The sequence below is a fragment of the Benincasa hispida genome, unplaced genomic scaffold, assembly GCF_009727055.1.
Source record: "Benincasa hispida cultivar B227 unplaced genomic scaffold, ASM972705v1 Contig298, whole genome shotgun sequence".
NCBI lineage: Eukaryota > Viridiplantae > Streptophyta > Magnoliopsida > Cucurbitales > Cucurbitaceae > Benincasa > Benincasa hispida.
The window spans coordinates 104,731-118,010 of record NW_024064782.1 but is presented as its reverse complement, the minus strand read 5'-3'; the positions used below and the strand labels follow the sequence as shown (position 1 = coordinate 118,010).

The following is a 13,280-nucleotide window of genomic DNA, read 5'->3' as shown; positions in this document are numbered from 1 at the left end:
AAAAAAAACCATCAAATTCGAGCAAAATATTTAACTTTGAGTCTCATGAATTAGAAAAAATACATATATAAAATAGTAATAATATATAAAGAGATAGATAGATAGAGACTAAAATATCTTTTTTCATTATCAAAATAGGTTAAACAATAATAATAATTTGTATTATGAAAAAATACTTTTTAAAATTTATAAGTGATACTCACAAAGATAATTATAATAATTATTTTTTAAAAAATAGTAAAAAATAGTAAAAAATTAATTTTAAATTTTATTAGATATAATATATATATAAACTAAAATTGGACAATTGAGAGTAGACTAAAATTGTATTATAATTTTTTTTTTTGTCAAGTGAGCATATACATAGTTCATCATTAATGGACGTGTACTCTTTTATTTCTTGAAGTAGGGGTTCACACTCTCCACATCCACGTTTGTTTGTATGTAATATTTTTTTTTTTATTTAAGTGGATTAATATAATAAAACTTAATTTTATTTTTTAAAAAAAAAAACCAAAAGTATAATAAAAAAATATGAAATCAACTATATAGATCGGATCAAGTAGCTTAAATATAATTTAGCCGGAATAAATTCTAAAATAATAATAAGTAAATCAAAACCAAGTCCAACCAAACCCACCAACAACATAAAGAAAACAAGTGATTTAAAAAAAGAAAAAGAAAAAAAATAATGGAAATTACAAAAGTAGACAAAAAAGGGAGTTGGTAAAAGAAGCAAAGAGCAAAGGCATTATAAATGCTTTTGGTTTGCACAATCTTCTTCATTCACACAACTCTAAAAATGGAGCTTTGGCTATGGCTGATCGGAGCTTTGGTTGGTTCTTACATTTTTGTATTTGGGATTCTTAGAAACCTTAATCAATGGTGTTTTGTCACTCGTCACCGCCGTCGTTACAATCTCCCTCCCGGCGACATGGGCTGGCCACTCATCGGAACACTCCTCCCTTTTCTTCAAGCTTTCCGATCGGGTCGACCCGATTCGTTCATTCAACACTTTGCGTACAAGTAATTCTCTCTCTTTCTCTCTCTCTCTCACATTTTATTTTTCTTATTTTCTTTCCATTCTTATTTCTATTTTCAATTTTGGTTTATTTTGGTTCCTATACTTTTGAAATATTTATTTGGTCGTTATATTTCCAACTTTGATTCATTTTGATCATTTAATTTATATGGTCACTTAAAAATAAAAATGGAATAGAACCAATCATTTTTTTAAAAAATACAAGTACAAAAATGGACCACAAAAATTAAAAATATAAACTTGTTTGATAATTATTTGACTTTTTATTTTTAGTTTTTTAAATTAAGTCTACAAACATCTCATGAGCCTCTAAATTTCTTGCTTTTCTTATTTACTTCTGAACCAAATTTTGAAAATTAAAAAAAAAAATAGTTTTAAAATAATATTTTTTGTCTTTCGAATTTGTTTAAGAATTCAAATCTTTTACTCAAGAGAGACGTAAACCATTGTTAAAAAGAATGTAAGAGAATAAACTTAATTTTATAAAAGAAATAAAATAATTACTAAACGAGACTATAGAAATTAAAATTGATGAATAAATACTAAAAGTTCATCAACCAAAATAGTATTTAACTTTTTTTAAAAAATATAATTCTTGAAAAAAAGAATTTAAATTTCAATAGTAATTATTTATTTATTTTGATAAAATTTCAGGTATGGGAAAGTAGGAATGTACAAAACGTATTTATTTGGGAGCCCGAGCGTGATCGTGACGGTGCCGGAAGTATGCCGGCACGTGCTGATGAACGACGAACAATATGGATTCGGTTACTCAAAAGCCACCAGAATCCTCACCGGAAGTAAGGCTCTCAACACCGTCCCCAAGCCGGAGCACCGCCGTCTACGGCGGCTGATTGCGTCATTGATCAGCGGCAACGAGGCGTTGTCGCTATACATAGGGCACGTGGAGGGGATAGTGATCAAGTGCCTAGAGGAGTGGGGGACCATGAAGAAGCCGGTGGAGTTTTTGTCGGAGATGAAAACGGTGGCGTTTAAGGTTTTGTTACACATCTTCATCGGAGCTAATACCGCGGCTTTTATTGATAGAATGGAGAAGCTCTACACTGACTTTCACTTGGGTTTCATGTCCTCTCCCGTCGATCTCCCCGGTACGACGTTCAGCCGAGCTCTCAAGGTAATTTTCTATCCAAAATACTTAAATACATCTCGAATTGCAAATGTGATGAGATATAATGCATAAAAAAGGATAGGTTTTGAAATGCACCGATCTCGACATGTTCTTTTAAGACTATATTTCTTTGCGTTCACTATTTTTAGATTGGATCTTATTATTTCAAACAAATTAATATTTAGATAAATACGATGTTTCATTTTAAAACCAACTGAAACTTTTTATGTGGCCAAATTAACTTTTTGTGAGGTCTCTTCTACTTTCTGATGTGTGATCTTTGTTAAGTTATACTCAAAATGACAAACTATTGGACATATATGATTAACACTAATACATATGACTTAAAGTACGTTTTTAAAGTTCAATAATAACCACTAATCTTTTTAAATGATAATTTGCATCTTATCCATGAAAAATAATAACAATATTATTGTTAGTTAAAAAATTTGATTTTTTTATTGTTAGTTAAAAAAAATTGATTTTTTTTCATTAATCCTTTGACTTTTACTTTTTTTTGGTTGACAAAATCTAATTTTATGCAAAAAAAAAAAAAAAAAAAAAAAGTAATTTGTAATATATATTTAAAAGCTTGATGCTTGATTAATGTCACATAAATTTTTTCTACTAAAAAAAATGTCCCAGAATTTTTTTTTTTTTGTTCCAATTATTTGAGGAATCACATATTATTATTATTATTATTATTATTTACAAGTACATGTCTACTTTTTCTTTTTAAGCACATGTCAACTAAGATGAAACATTTTGTATGTTTAAATTAAAAATAAGTTTTAAATAATTAATAAAATTTTAAGTGAAACATTTAGCAAGTTTAATCAATAAAAGACGAGTTTAAGGTGTAAATATAAACTAGAAAATAGTTGAAAGTTAAATTTTAAATTTACTCATATTTATTAATCTTTGAGGTTGGTGTCTGAGCTATTTCAATTTTTTGGAAAATTTACTTAATGTATATATTTAGATAATTGTTTTAAATGACAAAATTATTAAAAATATTTTTAATTATAATAAAATATTACTGTCTATCCGTGATAGACTGCGATAGACTTGTATCATTGACAATAATAGATGTGTATCGCAGTCTATCATTCATAGATAGTGACATTTTGCTATATTTAAAAATAACTTAACTTATTTTGATTTATTTGAAAATAACCTTAAAAGGAAATTTGATATATGTATTTGTTTTAATTTTATTATGTAAAATTTGAACGTTTATAGTTACGAGAATTAGGAGGAAACGTCGACCTCTAGGAGGGTAAATTTGTACTTTAAACTACATTTAATTGAATATTTAAGTAGAGTATTGAAAACAGAACGTTCAAAGCATTAAAAATGAAAGCCTGAAAACGAGGCACATGACATCGGTGTGATGCACTAATTTTAAAATGAAAAAAACAGCCAAGGCACGTGCCATGTAGTAATCCCCCCCCCCAAAAAAAAAAAAAAGATTTTCCTTATTTATTTTTAGTGCAAAGAAAATAATATTGGAGACTGCACTTAATCATTAATCATTGTCTTTTTTAAATGAATTTATCTATATTATAAAGTGAATGAGATCTAATAATAATAATAATATTTATTTTATTTGAAACAAAGATTTAAAATGTCGATGTTCACAAAAAATATTGAGATCTTAATTCTATGAAAATATGAATAATATATCCATCTCCATCAATATTTCTAGAAAAATTACAAATCTTTTAATTAATAAGTAAAAAATTTACATTTTTAAATAAATCAAAATACTTAATACTTAGATTATTTTCACACATCAGTGACATTTTATTGGTTTTCTTTTCTTTTTTGTTTATTTGTTTATTTTTTATTTTTTTTACAATTTAACGTGAATTCACTCATTATGTAGCTATCAAATCCACGGAGGACATGTGAAAATGTAAACACTTAAATAGAAATTTAATAAAAATAGTAGAGAAATTATTTTAAATGACAAAATTAATAAAAATTTTAAGATTAATAGTAAAATATCATAGTCTACTTGTGATAGACCACGATAGATTATTATCTCTGTTTATCATAGTCTATCAGACTGTGATATTTTGCTATTATTTGTAAATATTTTGATTCATTTTCCTATATTTGAAAATAGCTCAATTTAATATTATATTTAAAAAACTAATCATTCATTACTAATTTTAAAGTTATTTGTTTTTGTTTTTGTTAATGTTTAAGTTACAAATTTGAGTTTGTTAAAAGTGAATTTAGCTTAACGATAATTAGCATAACCTTTCATTCTAGAGATAGGAGGTTCGATCTCCATTCCACAATTTATTGTACTAAAAAAAATTTACAAATTTGGGTTTTGTACTTCACCTAACATTCCTCTAATTGATATGCACATATACACCCCAACAAATTTTATAAAAATATAAAGCCCATCACATCCTACTTGGTCAAAACTAAAGATATGTACATATACACCCAATATATATAAGCCATCACATCCTACCTGGTCAAATCTTTATAAAAAAGAAAAAGTTGTATATATTTGGATTCCACAGCCTATATTATTTTCTTGTCAAACTAGGCCAAAGATATATATATATATATATATATATATATACTAATGAGTGAACAATAATGTTTATGGGACTTTTTGTTATGTAAATTTCAGGCAAGAAATGAGTTGATAAAGATATTTGAAAATGTACTAAAAGAGAAGAGGGCAAATTTGAAGAACAAAGGGGAAGAAAATAGAAAAAAAGATATGACTGATTTATTATTAGAAGTAAGAGATGAAGATGGTCAAGGCTTGGATGATGGCTGCATTATTGATCTATTGATTGGTTTCTTCTTTGCTGGCCATGAAACTTCTGCTCATAGTATTATGAGAGCTATCATGTATCTCTCCGAAAATCCCGAAACCCTACAAAAAGCTAAGGTTTGTTTCTAATTCCTACATTTTCAACTTTACGTTATATAATATACGTACATGCATATTGTTATCTTTAACTTTTAAAAGACGTTGTCAAAGTGAGCTTAATTTAACGGTAATTGACATAAGTCTTTCTCTGGTTGTATTGGAAAAAAAGGTATTACAACAACGGACAATAAATAGTTGCTAACACTTTTAGGACTAATAATTAAGTATATAACAGGAAGTAGCAAAGTTAGTGCACTTACTGATCCCTCTTTTCTTTTGTCTATTGTTGGGAAAAGGTATAGCAATATTTTAAAAGAATGACAAATAAAGAAAAATCTATCCGTGATAGACTCATATGAGCGAAAGAGTCTATCAAATTGTAGATATAGAGAACTTATATCCAGCTCTAGGAGTTTATCAGTGATAGACTTCTATTGCATATATAGAAAATTTAAATCCAGTTCTAAGAGTTTATCAATAAAAGATTTTCTATTGTACATATAGAAAATTTATATCCAACTCTAGGAGTTTGTTAGTAATAGACTATATAGCTCATATAAGTATCGGGGATAGAGTCTATCGTCAATAGACTCCCATGAACGACATAGTCTATCAGTGAGAGATTTCAAGTATTGGATCTAAGTTTTATATATCTTAAATTGTTTTTACATTGTGTTATATCTGATAATATTTTAAACTTGATTTTTATATTAATATTAACCCTTTTTGAAATTTAGCTCAACAAGAAATGGAAAGGTATGAAGTTAGGTGGTTTAATTTAAAAGGAATTAAAAGGAAAGTAGTAAACAAAAACTTTAGGACTGGTTCAAACAAACATTAAAAATTAGTACTTCAAGTTTTAACATTGAAAAGGACACATTTGAAAAGTATATATATATATTTATTAATTAAAAATTGAATCAAAATGGACATAAAGCTAGAATAAAAAATATATATATATTATTGTTGTGCAGGCTGAGCAAGAGCAAATTGTGAAGGCAAGGCCAGCTGATGCCCAACACAAAGGCTTAACTATGAAGGAAATCAAACAAATGGAATATCTTTTCAAGGTGCCCCCTCATTTCTTCTCTATTTCCTTAACTTCCAAAATACCATCAAATTTAACCCCTAATTTTATTCCTATTTCAAGGTTTGACCCTACAATTATTTTATTTTGTTTGCAAATGAGTATGTGAAATGACACAAATAAAATAACAAATTCATCTTTCAATCACCTACCCCAAAATATATTTAGAAATTTTGTATGGATGACCCAATTTTTGGGTCCAAAATGTCAAATTACCCGAATTTTCAAAAACAGTCTCAAATGATCTTTTGCTAACGTTAAGTTTGAGTGAAATTACCAAAATAAATTCATGCACACGAACAAGCCCATCTCGCTCTCGCTGTCAGTGACGATCCATTAGCGAACCCTCTTTCTCCTTGAGGAATGGAACGAGGAGGATTGTCGATTTCAACCAAATCTTGGAAAGGAATGAAACGAATGACGTTCGTTAGAATCATGGAACAAAAGTCATCCTTGGTTGTAGAGTGGAAGGGTGGAAATTCGTCGGAGAAAAAGAATAAAATCGTGTCGGAGTCGGAGAAGAAAAGGAAATCTCATCGGAAAAAAAAGAATGAGAAAAAGAAAGGCAAATTCATAACTTTACTTGTTTGTGACATCCGCAGAAGATCATTTGACATTTTTTTTAAAAAAATCAGCTCATTTGACATTTTAGCCTTTAAAGTATGTTTTCTGTGCAATTTTTTCAATATTCATTTTAAAATAACATTGTTTTTTTTTTTTTTCTTGGAATGATTTTGAGTTTGTTTGGATAACCTTCTCATTTAAGCAAATTTTACTAAAATGTTTTTATATCTTACCTTTTTTTAAAGTGTTTTAAATTAAATAACAATTTTTTATCGCGCCAGATTGCAAAGTGAATATATTAAGCACAAATTAAATATATTTTTTAACTACATATCTTTTAATATTTTTGGTTTTTTACTTGGAAGATTGTTTTTAGCCCATCTATCAAAAGTTCCTTCAAAAGAGATCTTAAATTAATAAAAAATTTATAAATTGTTTTTTTTTATTAAGATTTACACTTTTACAAAATAATTTTAATTATCTAAAATCATGTCGAGAGCTATACTAAACACATTAGCTTGTCAAACATCTATTTAATAATCATTTAATTTTTAAAGTCCCGTTTGGTAATCATTTTGTTTTTTTGTTTTTGTTTTTAAAAATTAAACCTATATCATCCACATTTCTTACAATGATTTGCATCTTTTTTTAAGTACAATACTTGAATTCTTAGCCAAATTCTAAAAACAAAAACCACTTTTTGAAAACTATTTTTTTAATTATTAAAATTTGAATTTTTTTAAAAATTATTGGTGAAAAGTAAATAACAAAAATAAGAAATTTAGAGGTGAAAATAGTATCCATAGGCTAATTTTAAAAAACAAAATGGTTACCAGACGGGACCTAATTTTTCGTTTCTCTTAAAATTATATTTATAAGTACTACTTTTAGCTATATGTTTATTTGTTTTAATATTACTTAGGAGTGTTTTTTTAATTACTTCACCCATTTCTTGAGAACTAAAAAAAAATCTTTATTTTTTTTAGAATGTGACTATTAATTCGAATGAAAATTATTGTAAAGAATGGTGAGAAAATAAATACAATTTTTTTAAAAAAAACAAAATTTAAAATGCATTATTAAACGGGATCTTAATTTTTGTACAATTAGAAATATTTATTTTATTTAAAAAACATTTCTCCCTAGATTTATTCCGACACACACTATGAGAATCTTATTTTAAATTGTTATCCATTTTGAACCATTTATTTAAAAATCTATGGCTTTTTTAGGTGATTGATGAAACATTGAGGAAGACAAGTTTGGCCTTCACATTATCAAGAGAGACAAAAGTTGACGTTAACTTAAAAGGTTGGTAATTAATTTGTACTCAGATTAATAATAAAAAAAAATTACTTTCTTTTTTTCTTTCAATTTTATTTTTTTTTCAATTAACAATGATAATTAACTAATTTTATTTTTCAGGCTACACCATTCCAAAGGGATGGAAAATCCTTGTTTGGACTCGAGCTGTTCATATGGACCCTGAGATATATGAAAATCCACAAAAATTCGACCCCTCGAGATGGGATGTAAGTAGTTTTTAGTATTCTCGATCTTTTCGTTCTTAGATAAAATACTCTTGAAATTGAATTTAAGGAGCGAATAATAGAAAGAAAGAATGCGAGACGGATAGAGTTTCATTGTATATTGAAATACAACTCTAAATGACTTATTTATGATAATAAAAAAAATAGATCTAATAATACAATTTAATTAACACTAAACAAGGAAATAAATAATTTAAATAACATAATCAAACCATTAGTACTCTCATTGTCAACCAAATTAACATTATTACAAAAAAAAAAGAATTAAGAAAAAAAGAATCATGGTGAACATATAGGGTGAATAGTGCTATAGTATTAGATCTTTTTTAAAAAATTACTGTCAAACTTTTGATCTCAGAGTCGATAGTTCAAGTTTTATATTAGTTGAACTATAATTTATCTGGTTAGTTTGAAAGTATTATTGTTCATACTTTAATGGTTTTTTTTTCTAACAATAATATGTTGTGGAGACTTAATGGTGTTATATAATGTAGTTAATAATAAATGGAAGTGATGATTAAATGTCACATTCTATATAATATATTATGATTTTTAATTTCAGAATCCAAAAAGAAGAGCTGGTTCTTTCATTCCATTTGGAGCAGGAATGAGACTTTGCCCTGGAATTGATCTTTCCAAACTTGAAATAGCTATTTTTCTTCACTATTTCATCCATGGTGGCTTCAGGTCATAATCAAAACCTTTTTTTTATTTTTTTAATTATTATTATTTATTAAATTACAAATTTGGTCCTTGGAGAGTATTAAAATTTAGTCTTATGATTTGAAAATCTAGAATTTAGACCACGGTTATCAATCGGTTATCAAAATTTACGCTGATGAAACGTAATCCATCAATGGTAATGTAAAAAGTAGGCTCCAGTTGATTACATTACATATTGTTTACCTGTGTTCTGTAGTCGTAATGAACTGTAGGGCTCGCGCCTTTAAATTTGTAATTAATTCGAGCAATCTAATTGAGAAACGAAGGGTGCTCAATCTGATTGTTCTTGAAAATTACGTGGGATCCACTACCTTTACCGTTATGGTTACCTTTACAGATATATTATTATTGTAACCGTATGAGAATTATGAATCTGTCACATTTACTGTTATCTTTATCTCTATTTTTATCGTTTAGTGTCAAACTATAATGGTAACGATAACAGTAAATGTGACATATTCGTAATTCTAAGTAAAGACAATAAAAAACAATCCAATTACATTTACAATTCAGGCTCATTACAATTACCCCAATTTTTATTACGGTTTGGTAAAACGTAGCCTAATTACAATAAGATTCCATTGATAGATTAATAGTAAAGGTACTAGATCACACGTAATTTTCAAGCACATCTTGATAACATATTTGGAGATGGACTCCATGGTCTATTGCGATTACGAAACCCGGTAGATAACAACAAACATAATCAAATGGAGCTCAGCTTTCGGATTACCATTGATGAGTTATATTTCACCGAAGAAAAACATGGCCTTAGTTATCTCACCAATAGTCTTTATAATTTGATAAAAGCTTCATAAATAGTCTCTAACCACACAAACTATTTATCTAAATTCTAACTTTCTTCGAACCCTAGAAAAGAATTTACAGTTTAACCAAACAAAAAAAACTATAATTAATAATTTAATTATGTAAAAAAAGTTGATAAAATCCTGAACTTTTTTATTTTTTTTGGGTGCAGACTTGAGAGAGTAAATCCAAACTGCCCAGAGAATTATCTGCCATTGCCAAGGCCTACAGACAACTGTCTTGCAAGAGTTGTAAGGGATTCATGATCAGTGTTGAAAATCAAAGAAGATCAAAAAATGGGATCCCAGTTTCTAACTTTAATTTTCAACTCAAAATATATATAATATAGTTTCATTAGGAACATTTCAATATTTTCCTTCAATATATATATATATATATATATATACACGTATATATATTTATAGTTTTTTATGGGTTTAATTATGAATAAATCATCTCAGTTTTATATGCTAGAGATCAAAGTCTTGTTAATTTTCTGTGCAGAAATCAAATGAAATCGACAACCTTAATCAAATCATCCCTTTTTTCCTTTTCTTTTTTATTTGAATAATTGCACATAATGGCCGGAAGGGTATTACTATTTGCATAAATGGCAAAATTTTTAATTATTTGATTTTTGACCAACTACGTTATGTGGAGGGGCCCATCTTTCTATTGTTTGGTCATCTATTCAATGAAAAAGTTGGAATAATTGCCATTTATAAGGGCTAAATGAAAAGTAAGCTCAATTTTAAAATCCAACGGAATTTGGTCTTCTGCTGATATCGTCATAAAGTCAAATTACTAATTCTTTTTTCTTCTTCCTTTTTCCATTTACAACTTTTTCTCTTTCTTAAAAGAAGAAGTTTGTGTTTCTTCTTCTTCCTTTTTCCTTCTTTTGGCGTTTCTTCTTTTTTGTGTTTTTTTCTTCTTTATTCTTCTTCCGCTTTTGGTTGGGTCATCGTCATCTGTGTTCGTCTTCATCTTCACTTTTGCATACGTTCATCTTCATCTTCCTTTGCGATCAGGAGCGAGAGCGAGAATAGGGTAGAGTGATGGAGAGCGAGAACAAAAATCAGGTATTGCAATGGAGAGTAAGAGCGAGAATTAGTGAGCAAGAACGAGAATTGGAGCAGGATAAAGAGCGAGAGCGAGAATCAAGGAGCACAATGGAGAGCGAGAGTGAGAATGACTTCGAGCGACAAGTCCTCACATGCATTTGAAGTCAAGTTGGTAACTTCACTTGACACTGACGTAAGTAAAAGACTATTCCTCATTCGTTTTCTTAATCTTGGGTCATTTTTCATTTCAGCCCCTCAAATAAGGCCATCTATCTGGCAAACCTAAAAAAGTTTTGGTGGCTAGTTTTTTAAAAAGTCAAGTTTTAGTGGGAAATTTGTACAAATGACCCAAAAATTGGGCCCAAAATGTCAAATGACCAATTTTTAAAAAATAATATCAATTGACCCTCTGCTGACATCATCGCCATACCAAATTACGTAAATTGCCCTTACACCGGCCTCACGAGGTAAATCTCGCTATTGTCTGATTAAATGCTCTCGCTCTCGCACTTGCTCTCGCTTGAAATTCCCTAGTTTGATGTGATTGCTCATCAGTGTACTGTTGATTTGACAAAATGTCACAACAAAAGCCTTAAATCAAATCAATAATATCTAAACACAATACAATGATGATTTCTTCAAACTCTAAACTCCATTTCAAAGGTGATTACTTCTCTTGTTTTTTATGGTGTTTTGTTGAACGGAGATTTCCAAAACGAGACTTTCTCAGAAAAGAACAGAACAACTTTTTCAGAAAGGTGAAACATTATTTTGAGTCTGTTTAATTATTTTTGATGTATTATTTCTGGAAGGGCAGCATTACGAAATTTTTATTGGAAGAGAGTAAGAAAGAGGAACAGTAAGAGAGAGAGCGAGATTATGAGAAAGAGCGAGATTTTGAGAGAGAACGAGATTTTGAGAGAGAGCGAGAGCGAGATTGAGAGAGTGAGGTTTTGAGAGAGAATGAGAGTACACTTCAATTGCTTGTACAGCTTAATGACAAATGTTCTCTTGCTTTGTAGGATGACAGGAAAATGTCTATTTATTCGATTTGAAGGTGCTGAGAATGAAAGTTCATATATTGAGGGACAGTTAAAAGGAATTGTTGTGATCCCTACAGTGAATTATGAAGAACTTAAATCTCGCATTTACAGGGCTACAAAAATCAGTTCTTCAGAGTTTGATCTTATCCTGAAAGTTAAATATAATCTTGAATTTGAATCCCCTTCACAATGCATAACGGATGCTGATGATCTTCACTTCTTTCTTTTGGGAGAAGAGGTTAGTAGACTTCAGATAGCTGTAACGTTGAAGTATAAATAGGACGAAAGGGTTGGAATGGGGTTTGGAGATGTGAGTCATGATGATACGCCTGTGGACAGACAATATGAGGAATCATATCAGTTTTGTCGGGAAGAGAATGATATTCCATTGTCTACCAACACTGATATTCCACTGTCTATCAACACTGTACCATCAACATTCAATTATATAGATTGTGGTCCTTTAGTGGATGTGAATGTGAATGAGCAACCAGCAGGATTGAATGAAATGGATCGTGATCATAGAGATGTGCATTCTACAACAGCTTCAGTGGTTCCACCATCTGTGTCTTCAAGTCATAGGATAGAGTTAATTATGCCTGGCACCTCTTCATCTGGGACAGATGACGTTGAAGTTGGTCAAATTTTGAGCAAAAAGGACTTGAAAACGAGATTGTCTATTCTGTCTATCAACAGAAATTTTGAATTTAAGGTCAGGAAATCAACCAAATCTCTATTCACTGTCAAATGCATTGGGGAGACATGTAAGTGGAGCCTTCGTGCAATCAAAATGGAAAGGTCTGATATATTCAAGATCACAAAGTATTGCAGTTCGCACACATGTTCTATAGGAATTTTGAATCACGACCATAAACAAGAAACTGCTACGGTTGTTGGTCAACTCATCAAGGATAAGTTCACGGGCATAGGACGTGTTTATAAACCTTGTCATAACGTTGAGGATATGAGGAGATATTATGGCGTGAACATAAGTTATGATAAAGTGTGGCGTGCAAGGGAAGCTGCGTATGATCTCACTAGAGGTACTCCAGAATACTCATACTCCATACTACATGCCTATGGAGAAGCGCTAAAAATAGAGAATCCGGGTACAGTCTTTGAGATCGAAGTTGAAGATGAGGTGCATTTCAAGTATATGTTTATAGCATTAGGGCCTTGTATTAGAGGTTTTGCAAGTTGTCGTCCTTGTATAATTGTTGATAGGTCACACTTGAAAGAAAAATACAAAGGCACCATGTTGGTTGCGGTTTCTATGGACGTGAACAATCAGTTATACCCACTATCATATGCAATAGTGGACAATGAAACCGATCGATCATGGAAATGGTTTATGTCAAACTTGAAATGC

At 29.5% G+C, this 13,280-nt stretch overlaps 1 protein-coding gene across 1 annotated transcript; it reads left to right on the top strand.

The window, feature by feature from the left end:
* Nucleotides 1–715: 715 nt before the first annotated feature.
* Nucleotides 716–10,316, top strand: LOC120069265 (beta-amyrin 11-oxidase-like). The gene is made up of 8 exons (XM_039020986.1): nucleotides 716–1,026; nucleotides 1,697–2,177; nucleotides 4,828–5,094; nucleotides 6,051–6,146; nucleotides 7,960–8,038; nucleotides 8,153–8,259; nucleotides 8,840–8,964; nucleotides 9,980–10,316. Exons 1-8 carry the CDS (start codon nucleotides 758–760, stop codon nucleotides 10,071–10,073), a joined length of 1,518 nt encoding a protein of 505 aa, XP_038876914.1. The 5' UTR covers nucleotides 716–757; the 3' UTR covers nucleotides 10,074–10,316.
* Nucleotides 10,317–13,280: the final 2,964 nt, after the last annotated feature.